The following is a 17,956-nucleotide window of genomic DNA, read 5'->3' as shown; positions in this document are numbered from 1 at the left end:
GTAGATGTATATAATGAATAGACTAGGTCTATACTGCTCCTACATGGTGTAACAATACATCATGTAGATGTATATAATGAACAGACTAGGTCTATACTGCTCCTACATGGTGTAACAATACATCATGTAGATGTATATAATGAACAGACTAGGTCTATACTGCTCCTACATGGTGTAACAATACATCATGTAGATGTATATAATGAACAGACTAGGTCTATACTGCTCCTACATGGTGTAACAATACATCATGTAGATGTACACTACCATTCAAAAGTTTGTGGTCACTTAGAAATGTCCTTGTTTTTGAAAGAAAATCACATTTTTTGTCCAATAAAATAACATCAAATTGATCAGAAATACAGTGTAGACATTGTTAATGTTGTAAATGACTATTGTAGCTGGAAACGGTTGATTTCTTATGGAATATCTACATAGGCGTACAGAGGCCCATTATCAGCAACCATCACTCCTGTGTTACAATGGCATGTTGTGTTAGCTAATCCAAGTTTATAATTTTAAAATGCTAATTGATCATTAGAAAACCCTTTTGCAATAATGATAGCACAGCTGAAAACTGTTGTGCTGATTAAACAAAGCTTTTGTAAACAGTGTGAGGGTCTTCTTGTTCTTTAACAAAGCTTTTGTAAACAGTGTGCAGGCCTTCTTGTTCTTTAACAAAGCTTTTGTAAACAGTGTGCAGGTCTTTTTTTTTATTTATTTTTTATTTAACCTTTATTTAACCAGGTAGGCAAATTGAGAACACGTTCTCATTTACAATTGCGACCTGGCCAAGATAAAGCAAAGCAGTTCGACACATACAACAACACATAGTTACACATGGAGTAAAAACAAACATATAGTCAATAATACAGTGAAAAAGATAAAAAAATAAGTCTATATACAATGTGAGCAAGTGAGGTGAGATAAGGGGGGTGAAGGCAAACAGATATATGTATAAATAAATAAAAATATAAAAAGGCCATGGAGGCGAAGTGAGTACAACACAGCAAGTAAAATAAAAACTAAAAAAAACACTGGAATGGTTGGTTTGCATTGGAAGAAAGTGCAAAGTAGAGACAGAAATAATGGGGTGCAAAGGAGCAAAATAAATTAATAAATAAATACAGTAGGTAAAGAGGTAGTTGTTTGGGCTAAATTGTAGATGGGTTATGTACAGGTGCAGTAATCTATGAGCTGCTCTGACAGCTGGTGCTTAAAGCTAGTGAGGGAGATAGGTGTTTCCAGTTTCAGAGATTTTTGTAGTTCGTTCCAGTCATTGGCAGCAGAGAACTGGAAGGAGAGGCGTCCAAAGGAAGAATTGGTTTTGGGGGTGACTAGAGAGATATACCTGCTGGAGCGCGTGCTACGGGTAGGTGCTGCTATGGTGACCAGCGAGCTGAGATAAGGGGGGACTTTACCTAGCAGGGTCTTGTAGATGACCTGGAACCAATGGGTTTGGCGACGAGTATGAAGCGAGGGCCAGCCAACGAGAGTGTACAGGTCGCAGTGGTGGGTAGTATATGGGGCTTTGGTGACAAAACGGATGGCACTGTGATAGACTGCATCCAATTTATTGAGTAGGGTTTTGGAGGCTATTTTGTAAATGACATCACCGAAGTCGAGGATTGGTAGGATGGTCAGTTTTACAAGGGTATGTTTGGCAGCATGAGTAAAGGATGCTTTGTTGCGGAATAGGAAGCCAATTCTAGATTTGACTTTGGATTGGAGATGTTTGATGTGGGTCTGGAAGGAGAGTTTACAGTCTAACCAGACACCTAGGTATTTGTAGTTGTCCACATATTCTAAGTCAGAGCCGTCCAAAGTAGTGATGTTGGACAGGCGGGCCGGAGCAGGCAGCGATCGGTTGAAGAGCATGCATTTGGTTTTACTTGTATTTAAGAGCAGTTGGAGGCCACGGAAGGAGAGTTGTATGGCATTGAAGCTCGCCTGGAGGGTTGTTAACACAGTGTCAAAAGAAGGGCCAGAAGTATACAGAATAGTGTCGTCTGCGTAGAGGTGGATCAGAGAATCACCAGCAGCAAGAGCGACATCATTGATGTAAACAGAGAAGAGAGTCGGTCCAAGAATTGAACCCTGTGGCACCCCCATAGAGACTGCCAGAGGCCCGGACAACAGACCCTCCGATTTGACACACTGAACTCTATCAGAGAAGTAGTTGGTGAACCAGGCGAGGCAATCATTAGAGAAACCAAGGCTGTCGAGTCTGCCAATGAGGATGTGGTGATTGACAGAGTCAAAAGCCTTGGCCAGGTCAATGAATACGGCTGCACAGTATTGTTTCCTATCGATGGCGGTTACGATATCGTTTATGACCTTGAGCGTGGCTGAGGTGCACCCATGACCAGCTCTGAAACCAGATTGCATAGCGGAGAAGGTGTGGTGTGATTCGAAATGGTCGGTAATCTGTTTGTTGACTTGGCTTTCGAAGACCTTAGAAAGGCAGGGTAGGATAGATATAGGTCTGTAGCAGTTAGGGTCAAGGGTGTCCCCCCCTTTGAAGAGGGGGATAACCGCAGCTGCTTTCCAATCTTTGGGTATCTCAGACGACACGAAAGAGAGGTTGAAGAGGCTAGTAATAGGGGTGGCAACAATTTCAGCAGATAGTTTTAGAAAGAAAGGGTCCAGATTATCTAGCCCGGCTGATTTGTAAGGGTCCAGATTTTGCAGCTCATTAAGAACATCAGCTGACTGTATTTGGGAGAAAGAGAAATGGGGAAGGCTTGGGCGAGTAGCAGAGGGGAGGGCAGTGCTGTTGTCCCGGGTAGGGGTAGCCAGGTGGAAAGCATGGCCAGCCGTAGAAAAATGCTTATTGAAATTCTCAATTATAGTGGATTTGTCGGTGGTGACAGTGTTTCCTATCTTCAGGGCGGTTGGAAGCTGGGAGGAGGTGTTCTTATTCTCCATGGACTTTACGGTGTCCCAGAACTTTTTTGAATTTGTGTTGCAGGAAGCAAATTTCTGCTTGAAAAAGCTAGCCTTGGCTGTTCTAACTGCCTGTGTATATTGGTTTCTGGCTTCCCTGAAAAGTTGCATATCACGGGGGCTGTTCGATGCTAATGCAGTACGCCATAGGATGTTTTTCTGTTGGTTAAGGGCAGTAAGGTCAGGAGAGAACCAAGGGCTATATCTGTTCCTGGTTCTAAATTTCTTGAATGGGGCATGCTTATTCAAGATGGTGAGGAAGGCATTTTTAAAAAATGACCAGGCATCCACTACTGACGGGATGAGATCAATATCCTTCCAGGATACCCCGGCCAGGTCAATTAGGAAGGCCTGCTCGCTGAAGTGTTTCAGGGAGCGTTTGACAGTGATGAGTGGAGGTCGTTTGACCGCTGACCCATTACGGATGCAGGCAATGAGGCAGTGATCGCTGAGATCTTGGTTAAAAACAGCAGAGGTGTATTTGGAGGGCAAGTTTGTTAGGATGATATCTATGAGGGTACCCGTGTTTACGGAATTAGGGTGGTACCTGGTAGGTTCATTAATAATTTGTGTGAGATTGAGGGCATCAAGCTTAGATTGTAGGGTGGCTGGGGTGTTGAGCATGTTCAAATTTAGGTCACCTAGCAGCACGAGCTCTGAAGATAGATGGGGGGCAATCAGTTCACATATAGTGTCCAGAGCACAGCTGGGGGCAGAGGGTGGTCTATAGCAGGCGGCAACGGTGAGAGACTTGTTTTTAGAGAGGTGGATTTTTAAAAGTAGAAGTTCAAATTGTTTGGGAACAGACCTGGATAGTATAACAGAACTCTGCAGGCAGTCTTTGCAGTAGATTGCAACACCGCCCCCTTTGGCCGTTCTATCTTGTCTGAAAATATTGTAATTGGGGATAAAAATGTCTGAATTTTTGGTGGTCTTTCTAAGCCAGGATTCAGACACGGCTAAAACATCCGGGTTGGTAGAGTGTGCTAAAGCAGTGAACAAAACAAACTTAGGGAGGAGGCTCCTAATGTTAACATGCATGAAGCCAAGGCTATTACGGTTACAGAAGTCATCAAAAGAGAGCGCCTGGGGAATAGGAGTGGAGCCAGGTACTGCAGGGCCTGGATTCACCTCTACATCACCAGAGGAACAGAGGAGAAGTAGGATAATGGTACGGCTAAAAGCTATGAGAATTGGTCGCCTAGAGCTACCAGAGCAGAGAGTAAAAGGAAGTTTCTGGGGGCGATAAAATAGTTTAAAGGAATAATGTACAGACAAAGGTATGGTAGGATGTGAATACAGTGGAGGTAAACCTAGGTATTGAGTGATGATGAGAGAGATCTTGTCTCTAGAAACATCATTGAAACCAGGTGATGTCATCGCATATGTGGGTGGTGGAACTGCAGGGTTGGATATGGTATAGAGAGCAGGGCTAGAATCTCTACAGTGAAATAAGCCAATAAACACTAACCAGAACAGCAATGGACAAGGCATATTTACATTAAGGAGAGGCAAGCTTAATCGAGTGATAAATAAGGGTCCAGTGAGTAGAGGTTGGTTGGGGTCGTGGCGATCCAGACAGCTGGCCGGGTATATGGCTATCGGTAGCAGCATAGGATGGAGGTCTGTTTGTAGATACCTCGTGCGTTTCCGTCGGTAGGTTCCGTGTAGTGGGGTTTTGTTCAGATAGCAGCCGATAAGACAGCTAACGATTAGCGGGCCTCAGATGAGCGTTCAGGTAACGCCAGGACGGAGGTGCCGGTTGGATAAATCCCTCGGGCAGATAACGTCGGCAGTCAGTCGTGAAGGCCCGGTGGGGTTCCGTATCTGCAGCAGCAACAAAGAAGCGGGTCCGGATGGTGATGGAACTCCTCAGCTGGCTAGCTCCAGCATGATTTGAGTTAGCTCCGGGGTCGACGTAAGCCAATAGTCACACGGTATGCAGCTAGCTAGCTGCGAAATCAAGGTGCAAGTGTCCAGAGGCTGCGGTTGGAATCCGGGGAAACTGAGAGAAAAAAAGTCCCGGAATGCTCCGGTCCGAGTCGCGTTGCACAAAAGTGCCGGTAGATTATCGAGCTAGAGGAATAGCTGATGACCGCAAAAACGTGGGCAGCTGAAACACCAACGCTAGCCAGCAAACCGGCTAATTTCGGGGCAGCTACAGATTAGCTTCTGGCTAGCTATTGGAGTAGCTTCTGGATTAGCTTTCAGGCTAGCTTCTGAATTAGCCCCTGGCTATCTTCCACGATGGATTTTCAGATTGAGGTAAATAGTACTTATTGTAATTGGTGAAGCGGGTTGCAGGAAAGCTTTTGCAGGAAAGCTTTTGTAGTTGAGTTCTTGGATAATAAAATAAATAAAAGATATGTGAAGAAAAGGTGTAAATATATATATATACAGGACACGACACGACAACACGGAAAAATACGTCTGAACTGCTAAGCCACCTTGGTATGGATCTTCTTGTTGGTTGGTATGGATCTTCTGAGTCTTCTTGTTGTTTAACAAAGCTTTTGTAAACAGTGTGCGGGTCTTCTTGTTCTTTAACAAAGCTTTTGTAAACAGTGTGAGGGTCTTCTTGTTCTTTAACAAAGCTTTTGTAAACAGTGTGTGGGTCTTCTTGTTCTTTAACAAATCTTTTGTAAACAGTGTGCGGGTCTTCTTGTTCTTTAACAAAGCTTTTGTAAACAGTGTGCGGGTCTTCTTGTTCTTTAACAAAGCTTTTGTAAACAGTGTGCGGGTCTTCTTGTTCTTTAACAAAGCTTTTGTAAACAGTGTGCGGGTCTTCTTGTTCTTTAACAAAGCTTTTGTAAACAGTGTGTGGGTCTTCTTGTTCTTTAACAAAGCTTTTTTAACAATCAGGCAGTAGAACAACAATAATCATCACCCTCTTGACCAATCTTCCCTCCCCTTAACATTCAGACCCTGTCAGTGTTCCAGGTGGACATTGGGTTTGATTCAGACCCTGTCAGTGTGCCAGGTGGACATTGGGTTTGATTCAGACCCTGTCAGTGTGCCAGGTGGACATTGGGTTTGATTCAGACCCTGTCAGTGTGCCAGGTGGACATTGGGTTTGATTCAGACTCTGTCAGTGTGCCAGGTGGACATTGGGTTTGATTCAGACCCTGTCAGTGTGCCAGGTGGACATTGGGTTTGATTCAGACCCTGTCAGTGTGCCAGGTGGACATTGGGTTTGATTCAGACCCTGTCAGTGTGCCAGGTGGTCATTGGGTTTGATTCAGACCCTGTCAGTGTGCCAGGTGGACATTGGGTTTGATTCAGACCCGGTCAGTGTGCCAGGTGGACATTGTGTTTGATTCAGACCCTGTCAGTGTGCCAGGTAGACATTGGGTTTGATTCAGACCCTGTCAGTGTGCCAGGTGGACATTGGGTTTGATTCAGACCCTGTCAGTGTGCCAGGTGGACATTGGGTTTGATTCAGACCCTGTCAGTGTGCCTGGTGGTCATTGGGTTTGATTCAGACCCTGTCAGTGTGCCAGGTGGACATTGGGTTTGATTCAGACCCTGTCAGTGTGCCAGGTGGACATTGGGTTTGATTCAGACCCGGTCAGTGTGCCAGGTGGACATTGTGTTTGATTCAGACCCTGTCAGTGTGCCAGGTAGACATTGGGTTTGATTTAGACCCTGTCAGTGTGCCAGGTGGACATTGGGTTTGATTCAGACCCTGTCAGTGTGCCAGGTGGACATTGGGTTTGATTCAGACCCTGTCAGTGTGCCAGGTGAACATTGGATTTGATTCAGACCCTGTCAGTGTGCCAGGTGGACATTGGGTTTGATTCAGACCCTGTCAGTGTGCCAGGTGGACATTGGGTTTGATTCAGACCCTGTCAGTGTGCCAGGTGGACATTGGGTTTGATTCAGACCCTGTCAGTGTGCCAGGTGGACATTGGGTTTGATTCAGACCCTGTCAGTGTGCCTGGTGGTCATTGGGTTTGATTCAGTCCCTGTCAGTGTGCCAGGTGGACATTGGGTTTGATTCAGACCCTGTCAGTGTGCCAGGTGGACATTGGGTTTGATTCAGACCCTGTCAGTGTGCCAGGTGGACATTGGGTTTGATTCAGACCCTGCCAGTGTGCCAGGTGGTCATTGGGTTTGATTCAGGCCCTGTCAGTGTGCCAGGTAGACATTGGGTTTGATTCAGACCCTGTCAGTGTGCCAGGTGGACATTGGGTTTGATTCAGACCCTGCCAGCATGGCCAGAAATGTATTCCAAGGTCAGTAACTTATAACCACGGAATCACCGCAGACCTCTCAGGCCTAAAAACACCTAAGTATTAGATTTACTGCATCAGCAAATCTAATTTTGCCACTGCATAAGACACCATTCACAATGATGGCTGAGGTACGTGTAAAACATGACATATTATTTCCTCATTGTAAAAAATGTCCCGCTCCTTTAAAACATATTTGTAATGCCAAGGCTTTAGCTCAGTGGGCTGTTCCATTGTTGAGGAAAGCAGGGGGAGTGTTGTGAGTAACAGAACTGCCTGAGATGTAGGGGAAGGGAAGCTGTTCCATTGTTGAGGAAAGCAGGGGGAGTGTTGTGAGTAACAGAACTGCCTGAGATGTAGGGGAAGGGAAGCTGTTCCATTGTTGAGGAAAGCAGGGGGGGTGTTGTGAGTAACAGAACTGCCTGAGATGTAGGGGAAGGGAAGCTGCTCACTGATTGGCTGTAGGGACAAGGGTCCCTCCAAAAATCTATCACTAATAGGCCAAGCCTCCACAGACCCTGTCTTGTACTGACAAACAAATCATTTGACATTCAAATATGTCATTTTAAATCCAGCTGGGCCTTTTAACACAGACAGTTGTTCCTGCTGTAGATGTTATGCCTTTGTACAGATCTAGGATCAGTTCATTTTATATGTTCTCTAACACAGACAGTTGTTCCTGCTGTAGATGTTATTCCTTTGTACAGATCTAGGACCAGTTCGTTGTATATGCTCTCTAACACAGGCAGTTTTTCCTGCTGTAGATGTTATGCCTTTGTACAGATCTAGGATCAGTTCGTTTTATATGTTCTCTAACACAGACAGTTGTTCCTGCTGTAGATGTTATGCCTTTGCACAGATCTAGGACCAGTTCACCTCCACAATGCATATACAGTACCGGTCAATTGTTTGGACACACCTACAAATTCAATGTTTTTTCTTTATTTTAATTATTGTCTACATTGTACAGATCTAGAGCTGACTTCACACCAGATAACACAGACAGGAGAGAAATCTTATAGCTGTGATCAATATGGGAAGAGTTTTAATCACCCAAGCACCCTAATATCACACCAGAGAACACACACAGGAGAGAAATCGTATAGCTGTGATCAATGTGAAAATAGTTTTACTGGGTCAAGCTCCTTGATATAACACCAGAGAACACACACAGGAGAGAAATCTCACAGCTGTGCTCAATGTGAGAAGAGATACTCTGATAAAAGATCTCTGATCAAACATCAAAAAATACATACATGGAGTTGTTTCATGATATCAATGAAATTATGTCACAATGTAGAATGTTTTAACATAGTAGTAGGAGTATTTTAATAATGTCACAATGTAGAATGTTTTAACATTGTAGTAGGAGTATTTTAATGATGTCACAATGTAGAATGTTTTAACATTGTAGTAGGAGTATTTTAATGATGTCACAATGTAGAATGTTTTAACATTGTAGTAGGAGTATTTTAATGATGTCACAATGTAGAATGTTTTAACATTGTAGTAGGAGTATTTTAATGATGTCACAATGTAGAATGTTTTAACATAGTAGTAGGAGTATTTTAATGATGTCACAATGTAGAATGTTTTAACATAGTAGTAGGAGTGTTTTAATGATGTCACAATGTAGAATGTTTTAACATAGTAGTAGGAGTATTTTAATGATGTCACAATGTAGAATGTTTTAACATAGTAGTAGGAGTGTTTTAATGATGTCACAATGTAGAATGTTTTAACATTGTAGAAGGAGTATTTTAATGATGTCATAATGTAGAACACTAAACGTTTGCCCCCTGTTCAATTGATTGCAGCATGATATGGATGATGGTCTGGATGAGCGTTTCAGACAGCGGGGTTACCCAGAGGACTGTCTGGATGAGTGTTACCCAGAGGACTGTCTGGATGAGCGTTTCAGACAGCGGGGTTACCCAGAGGACTGTCTGGATGAGCGTTTCAGACAGCGGGGTTACCCAGAGGACTGTCTGGATGAGCGTTTCAGACAGCGGGGTTACCCAGAGGACTGTCTGGATGAGCGTTTCAGACAGCGGGGTTACCCAGAGGACTGTCTGGATGAGTGTTTCAGACAGCGGGGTTACACAGAGGACTGTCTGGATGAGCGTTTCAGACAGCGGGGTTACCCAGAGGACTGTCTGGATGAGCGTTTCAGACAGCGGGGTTACCCAGAGGACTGTCTGGATGAGCGTTTCAGACAGTGGGGTTACCCAGAGGACTGTCTGGATGAGCGTTTCAGACAGCGGGGTTACCCAGAGGACTGTCTGGATGAGCGTTTCAGACAGCGGGGTAGTAATAACATCTGTTGGTTGGTAGAATGTGGAAAGACCCACCTCATTGGTTAATATTCACTATAGTAGAAACATCTGTTGGGTTGGTAGAATGTGGAAAGACCCACCTCATTGGTTAATATTCACTGTAGTAGAAACATCTGTTGGTTGGTAGAATGTGGAAAGACCCACCTCATTGGTTAATATTCACTTTAGTAGAAACATCTGTTGGTTGGTAGAATGTAGAAGTAGGTTTTAAATTCATACTTATTACAAATCTGTAGTTGTCTGACTATTACATTTATCTGCGTTAACCACTCCAGTCAACAGATGGCGATATGCGTTTTTCAGGCGACGCTATCAGAGTGACGTATAATGTAGTGGACCGGACGCTTCTTCAACAACATCTAGTCAGCCACCTCGGTAGCTTCCTAGCGGAAACATTCAAGCTGTTCAGACTGCTTCGGTGTATATTTGCCTCTGTATGTGAAACATAATTCTGTCTTTTAACGAGTTTCCCCATTTAATGTCATATTTCCGTTTAGTCAGGGAACGGTAGCTGGCTTGGTAAATGAGCCTATCACTAGGCTAGTCGCTAACTAGCTAGTTTAGCTGGCTAACATCCCCGACCATGAGCTCAGCAAGCTACTGCCCTCCTGCTAAAAAAGAGGTCTGCTGGAAGGAGAAAGAAGGTATTTGGCTGAACGTTGTCGTGAAAGAGGAGGATGAAGAGGAGGATGTCACAGTAAACGAAGAAGTAGAGGGTGAGGCTGTTACAGAGAAAGAAGGGGAAGAAAACGATTATACTTTTTCTGGAGTGAATGAAGGAGAGATAACTGTCATATTGAAGGAGGAGGAGAGGGAAGAAGAGGAGACAGAAGATCTGAGTAACACCAGTAAGTCCTGTCTTGAAAATACTTTTTGAACTGATGCGTGGTTTTAAAACGGCATTCTATTCAAGTTCTGAGCTTAAATGCCGTTTATTAATGTAGGAATTGATAAAGCTACACTGTAAGATGTGAATACCATCAACAAGCTGGCCAACAACAAAACTTTAACAATGGATTTGCACGCAAAATCACAACTTAAATGTCTCACGGAATGGACTTGCCTTCATTCAATACTGCAATTCCATTGTGCTAAACTGGAGGCGATTCCTAGCCCACTGTTGACTGCCGTCAAGTGAGCCGACAGTCGCAAAACGCGGTCAGTTTCTTCCTGAGTTTGCGTGCGCGAATACACTTTTTTCAGGCAGGGAAACTGAGTTGAATGGACTCTCATGTCCAGATAGTCGAGACGCTACAAATCATTCCAAGCAAACCGTTTGAAGCACACTTATTCAATCTTCCATAATAAAAATGATACCAAATCGATTATTTAATTTTCGCATTATCGTAAAGTACTTTATCATTGCTAGAGTGCCAAGCGTAGGCTGGAGTGGTGCAAACGCTACAGCATACAATGACATTCTAGACGATTCTGTGCTTCCAACTTTGTGGCAACAATTTAGGGAAGGCCCTTTGCTGTTTCAGCATGACAATGCCCCTGGACCTAGGTCCATACAGAAATGGTTTGTCGAGATCGGTGTAGAAGAACTTGACTGGCCTGCACAGAGCCCTGACCTCAACCCCATCGAACACCTTTGGGATGAATTGGAACACCAACTGCGAGCCAGGCCTAATCGCCCAACCTCACTAATGCTGTTGTGGCTGAATGGAAGCAAGTCCCCCACAGCAATGTTCCAACATCTAGTGGAAAGCCTTCCCAGAAGAGTGGGGGCTGTTATAGCAACAAAGGGGGGACCAATCCCCTTTTTAATTCACATGATTTTGGAGTAAGATGTTTGACGAGCAGGTGTTCACGTACTTTTGGTCATGTAGTGTTTCTAGCCTATTCCAAAATGACTCTATAATTCTGTCACCCAAATAAATGTTGCTGTGGTTACAGCAGCTAGCGTAATCCTTAGAATTTGGAAGGGTCATGGCCACTCCTACTCTGAAACAGTGGACAGTACCTATAGGACTTATTAAGGAAGTCAGACATGGTGTATGACCAGATTATGAACAGTACCTATAGGACTTATTAAGGACGTCAGACATGGTGTATGACTAGATTATGAACAGTATCTATAGGACTTATTAAGGACGTCAGACATGGTGTATGACTAGATAATGAACAGTATCTATAGGACTTATTAAGGAAGTCAGACATGGTGTATGACTAGATTATGAACAGTATCTATAGGACTTATTAAGGACGTCAGACATGGTGTATGACTAGATTATGAACAGTATCTATAGGACTTATTAAGGACGTCAGACATGGTGTATGACTAGATTATGAACAGTATCTATAGGACTTATTAAGGACGTCAGACATGGTGTATGACTAGATTATGAACAGTATCTATAGGACTTATTAAGGACGTCAGACATGGTGTATACCTACTTAATGCTGTAAATGATGATCACTGTCCTGTATATCATCCTAGCAGGCAGGCGGACAGACACTTTCCTGTATATAATCCTAGCAGGCAGACGGACAGACACTGTTCTGTATATCATCTTAGCAGGCACAGACACTTTCCTGTATATCATCCTAGCAGGCACAGACACTGTCCTGTTTATCATCCCGGCAGGCAGGCAGACAGACACTTTCCTGTATATCATCCTAGCAGGCAGGCGGACAGACACTTTACTGTATATCATCCTAGCAGGCAGGCGGACAGACACTTTACTGTATATCATCCTAGCAGGCAGGCGGACAGACACTTTACTGTATATCATCCTAGCAGGCAGGCGGACAGACACTTTCCTGTTTATCATCCTGGCAGGCAGGCAGACAGACACTTTCCTGTATATCATCCTAGCAGGCAGGCGGACAGACACTTTCCTGTATATCATCCTAGCAGGCAGGCGGACAGACACTTTCCTGTATATCATCCTAGCAGGCAGGCGGACAGACACTTTCCTGTATATCATCCTAGCAGGCAGGCGGACAGACACTTTCCTGTTTATCATCCTAGCAGGCAGGCGGACAGACACTTTCCTGTTTATCATCCTGGCAGGCAGGCGGACAGACACTTTACTGTATATCATCCTAGCAGGAAGGCGGACAGACACTGTCCTGTATATCATCCTAGCAGGCAGGCGGACAGACACTTTCCTGTATATCATCCTAGCAGGCAGGCGGACAGAGATACAGTTGAAGTCGGAAGTTTACATACACCTTAGCCAAATACGTTTAAACTCAGTTTTTCACAATTCCTGACATTTAATCCTAGTAAAAATGCCCTGTCTTAGGTCAGTTAGGATCACCACTTTATTTTAAAAATGTGAAATGATAAAATAATAGTAGAGAGAATGATTTATTTCATATTTTATTTCTTTCATCACATTCCCAGTGGGTCAGAAGTTTACATACACTCAATTAGTATTTGGTAGCATTGCCTTTAAAATGTTTAACTTGGGTCAAATGTTTCGGGTAGGCTTCCACAAGCTTATAAATTGGGTGAATTTTGGCCCATTCCTCCTGACAGAGCTAGAGGATTGAGGTCAGGGCTTTGTGATGGCCACTCCAATACCTTGACTTTGTTGTCCTTAAGCCATTTTACCACAACTTTGGAAGTATGCTTGGGGTCCTTGTCCATTTGGAAGACCCATTTGCGACCAAGCTTTAACTTCCTGACTGATGTCTTGAGATGTTGCTTCAATATATCCACATAATTTTCCTGCCTCATGATGCCATCTATTTTGTGATGTGCACCAGTCCCTCCTGCAGCAAAGCACCCCCACAACATGATGCTACCACCCCCATGCTTCAAGGTTGGGATGGTGTTCTTCGGCTTGCAAGCATCCCCCTTTTTCCTCCAAAGTTAACGATGGTCATTATGGTCAAACAGTTCTGTTTATGTTTGTCAGACCAGAGGACATTTCTCCAAAAAGTACAATCTTTTTCCACATGTGCAGTTGCAAACCGTAGTCTGTCTTTTTTTATGGCGGTTTTGGAGCAGTGGCTTCTCCTTGCTGAGCGGCCTTTCAGGTTATGTCGATATAGGACTCGTTTTACTGTGGATATAGATACTTTTGTACCTGTTTCCTCCAGCATCCTCACAAGGTCCTTTGCTGTTGTTCTGGGATTGATTTGCACTTTTCGCACCAAAGTACGTTCATCTCTAGGAGACAGAACGCGTCTCCTTCCTGAGTTGTATGACGGCTGCGTGGTCCCATAATGTTTATACTTGCATACTATTGTTTGTACAGATGAACGTGATACCTTCAGGTGTTTGGAAATTGCTCCCAAGGATGAACCAGACTTGTGGAGGTCTACAATTTTTTTTCTGAGGTCTTGAGTGATTTCTTTTGATTTTCCTGTGATGTCAAGTGAAGAGGCACTGAGTTTGAAGGTAGGCCTTGAAATACATCCACAGGTACACCTCCAATTGACTTAAAATATGGCAATTAGCCTATCAGAAGCTTCTAAAGCCATGACATAATTTTCTGGAATTTTCCAAGCTGTTTAAAGGCACAGTCAACTTAGTGCATGTAAACTTCTGCCCCACTGGAATTGTGAGACAGTGCATTATAAGTGAAATAATCTGTCTGTAAACAATTGTTAGGAAAATTACTTGTGTCATGCACGAAGTAGATGTCCTAACCGACTTGCCAAAACTATAGTTTGTTAACAAGAATTTTGTGGAGTGGTTGAAACATTTGTTTTAATGACTCCCACCTAAGTGTATGTAAACTTCCGACTTCAACTGTACATGTGGGTGTGTGTGATCAAGTAGACCTTCGTCAGTAGAGACAGGAAGCATCAAGGAGACCTCCCTCAGTGGAGACAGGAAGAACCAAGGAGGCCTTCGTCAGTGGAGTCAGGAAGCACCAAGGAGGCCTCCGTCAGTGGAGACAGGAAGCACCAAGGAGACCTCCGTCAGTGGAGACAGGAAGCACCGAGGAGGCCTCCGTCAGTGGCGACAGGAAGCACCAAGGAGGCCTCCCTCAGTGGAGACAGGAAGCACCAAGGAGACCTTTGTCAGTGGAGACAGGAAGAACCAAGGAGACCTCCCTCAGTGGAGGTTCTTTCATAACATTAACAAATGATTTATTCATGCTTCATTCAATTATGTATAATGTGCCTTGAGCAAATGTGTTTCTTTCAATTATGTGTTGTGTAATTTTACCAAAATATACAGCTCACGTTTATGACATTGGTAACATTATCCCAGTACACACCTGACTGCAGGACATTGACAGGACAGCTGATGGGCCCTGGGGAAATCTCTTGTACTGGGAGTACTCTGACAGGACTTCCTCTGGTGTAATTATGCCTTAGTCAAGAGCTCCTTGTAAAAGGCAACCAGACCCCTCAACTCCTCCTGACCATACTGACTGACGGCCTCTCTGACTAAGAACCACACAGAGACCTGCATTTTGGAGTCGCTTTAATAATACTTGTGAAAACTGACTTCAGGTGATTGAGGGATCTAGTCTAGATTATACATCATAGGAAGTTTTATCATGTGGAGGTTTCATTCAGGTCTCTGTTTAATTAAATCATCTGTTTGTCTTTGACAGGAGAGAGACCAGACTCTCCTTCTGACAGCAGGAAGAGTCCTTCAGGGAAACCAGACCCCGAGACGTCCAAACCAGCAAGACGACATCACTGCTCCCAGTGTGGAAAGAGTTTTACTCAGTTAGGGAGCCTGAGAACACATAAGAGAATACACACTGGAGAGAAGCCTTACCCCTGTTCCCAATGTCGAATGACGTTTACCCAGTTAGGGAGCCTGCAAACGCATGAGAGGGGACACACAGGGGAAAAGCTTTTCCAATGTTCCCATTGTGGAAAGAGTTTTGGCCAGGTAGGAAACCTGAACAAGCATGAGAGGACACACACAGGTAAGAAGATGTACCGCTGCTCCCAGTGTGGAGAGAGATTTACCCGGTTAAGGTACCTGAAAGAGCATGAAAGAATACATACAAATACACAGGAGGAGAAGACATACCACTGCTCTCATTGTGGAAAGACCTTTTCCCAGTCAGAGAACCTGAAAACACATGAGAGAATCGAGAGGCTGTGTTCTGACTTGTGTTTTTGACTGAGAATGTGTGTTTTTGTTTGGGCTGTCAGACTTGAGTTCACTTTGTAATGTTAGTGCACTATTTTTTGTGAATTTATTGTAATGTTTTTAAAATTGTATAACTGCCTTTATTTTTGCTGGACCCCAGGAAGAGTAGCTGCTGCCTTGGCAGGAACTAATGGGGATCCATAATAAACCCCAGGAAGAGTAGCTGCTGCCTTGGCAGGAACTAATGAGGATCCATAATAAACCCCAGGAAGAGTAGCTGCTGCCTTGGCAGGAACTAACGGGGATCCATAATAAACCCCAGGAAGAGTAGCTGCTGCTTTGGCAGGAACTAAATGGGATCTATACTAAATACAAATACTTTTATCAATATATTTGTCTTCTTTACTCTCGTGTTTGAAAATGCTAATTAGCATCAAAGTAGACGACATGCAAGACTACAAATCCCTGCAAGCTCCTGCAAGTCATCTCTAGCCGACACCTTTCACAGAACACTTCACAGAATTGTCCATTGAAATAAATGTTGACAATTTAATCATTGCTACATTAAGGCCTGATTGGTGGAGTGCTGCAGAGATGGTTGTCCTTCTGGAAGTTTCTCCCGTCTCCACAGAGGAAATCTGGAGCTCTGTTAGAGTGAACATCGGGTTCTTGTTCACCTCCCTGACCAAGGCCCTTCTCCCCCGATTTATCAAATTGGCTGGGCGGCCAGTTCTAGAAAGAGTATTGGTGGTTCCAAACTTCTTCCATTTAAGAATGATGGCGGCCATTGTGTTCTTGGGGACCGTCAATGCTGCAGACATTTTTTGGTACCTTTCCCCAGATCTGTGCCTCGGCTTGGTTTTTGCTCTGACATGCACTGTAAACTGTGGGACCTTATATAGACAGGTGTGTGCCTTTCCAAATCATGTCCAATCAATTGAATTTACCACAGGTGGACTCCAATCAAGTTGTAGAAACATCTCAAGGATGATCAATGGAATCAGGATGCATCTGAGCTCAATTTCGGGTCTCAAAGCAAAGGGTCTGAATACTTAAGTAAATACATTTGCAAAAATGTCTAAAAAACAGTTTTTGGTTTGTCATTATGGGGTATTGTGTGTAGATTGATGAGGGGGAAAAAATCTTCAATTTTAGAATGAGGCTGTAATGTAACTAAATGTGGAAAAAGTGAAGGGTCTTAATACTTAACGAATGCACTGTATTACACTGGCAGTGTTTTCTACCATTGACAGTTTTGTACACAGTCACGTGATACGTGGTATAGAAAAGTCCAATCTTAGGAGAGTACATGGGAGGCACTATACTGTGTGTCTGCAGGTGTCTATCTGGTCAAAACCACTGATACAGGTGCCCCTCCACCCTCTGGTGGGATGGATCATGTCTAGAGAGAAACCTACATTCAAATACTTTGATTTGTGTGTATTGAGTATATGTTGTGAAATTGTTAGATATTACTGCACTGTCGGAGCTAGAACCACAAGCATTTTGCTACACCCGCAATAACATTTGCTAAACACGTGTATATGACCAATAAAATGTGATTTGATTTTGATTTGAAATAAACATCCTATTTATCAAAGGAGCTTTTGGCTGGTGTCAAAATGACTCCAAAGGATTTGAGTTTGTTAAAAGTCCATATTGATACAGAAACACTAAACCATGATTTAGATGTATTAAGAACAAGTTGATTGACAAAGTCATGAAAAATGGAATAAACCACATTTTGTCTCTGATAAAAGATATGTCTCTGGGGTCAAAATGATCCATGTCAGAACTATGGTTCAATGTAAATATGTAGTGGGTCTAAAGTTTGTTTTAAATTATCACTCATTAAACACGAATCAATCAACACATGCTTCTCTTTGAACGACTTAATATAATAATCAACTTTTATTAAATACATGAAAAATAAACTTTTGGTTCCTCAGCTGCGTTGCCCACTCCAGGCAGCAGATGGCGATGTGCGTCTTTTAGGTTCAGGCGATGCTGCCAGTGTGACGTATAATGTTGTGGACGGGACGCTCCTTCAACAACAACAGTTAGTCAGACACCTCAGTAGCTTTCTAGCAAACATAGCTACAACATTCACGGTCTTTACACTGTTATGGTGTATATTAGTCGCTGTGTTTTAAACACACTTCTGTCGTATGTACTTGTTGGCCCATTTAATTATATAATTACGTTGTTTGTCAGCTAGCTGGTTTGCTAAATTAGCTTAGAACTAGGCTAGTTGCTAATGCTAGCTAGCGAACATCCCCGACCATGAGTTCACTAAGCTACTCTTCTCCTGCTAAAAAAGAGGTCTTCTGGACGGAGAAAGAAGCTCTCCTGAAAGAGGAGGAGGAAGAGAAGGATGTTACAATACAAAAAGAAGTAGAGGGTGAGGCTGTTACCGTGAA

General features: G+C 43.5%; 1 protein-coding gene across 1 annotated transcript; it reads left to right on the top strand.

Moving 5' to 3' along the window:
• Positions 1–9,852: 9,852 nt before the first annotated feature.
• On the top strand, positions 9,853–15,609 carry LOC129856059 (gastrula zinc finger protein XlCGF49.1-like). Its single transcript, XM_055924195.1, has 2 exons — positions 9,853–10,362; positions 15,043–15,609. The coding sequence occupies exons 1-2, from the start codon at positions 10,098–10,100 to the stop codon at positions 15,564–15,566; spliced, it is 789 nt and encodes a 262-aa protein (XP_055780170.1). The 5' UTR covers positions 9,853–10,097; the 3' UTR covers positions 15,567–15,609.
• Positions 15,610–17,956: the final 2,347 nt, after the last annotated feature.

The sequence above is a fragment of the Salvelinus fontinalis genome, chromosome 5, assembly GCF_029448725.1.
Source record: "Salvelinus fontinalis isolate EN_2023a chromosome 5, ASM2944872v1, whole genome shotgun sequence".
Classification (NCBI taxonomy): Eukaryota; Metazoa; Chordata; class Actinopteri; order Salmoniformes; family Salmonidae; genus Salvelinus; species Salvelinus fontinalis.
Note: the sequence above shows the minus strand (reverse complement) of the source record. Positions and strands in the feature narration are given on the sequence as shown.

Bases quoted from the DNA above. Each gene is read 5' to 3' on its own strand.
- LOC129856059 (XM_055924195.1), top strand. From the start codon at position 10,098: ATGAGCTCAGCAAGCTACTGCCCTCCTGCTAAAAAAGAGGTCTGCTGG. The intron at 10,363-15,042 runs GTAAGTCCTGTC...TGTCTTTGACAG, and splicing joins AGAAGATCTGAGTAACACCA to GAGAGAGACCAGACTCTCCT.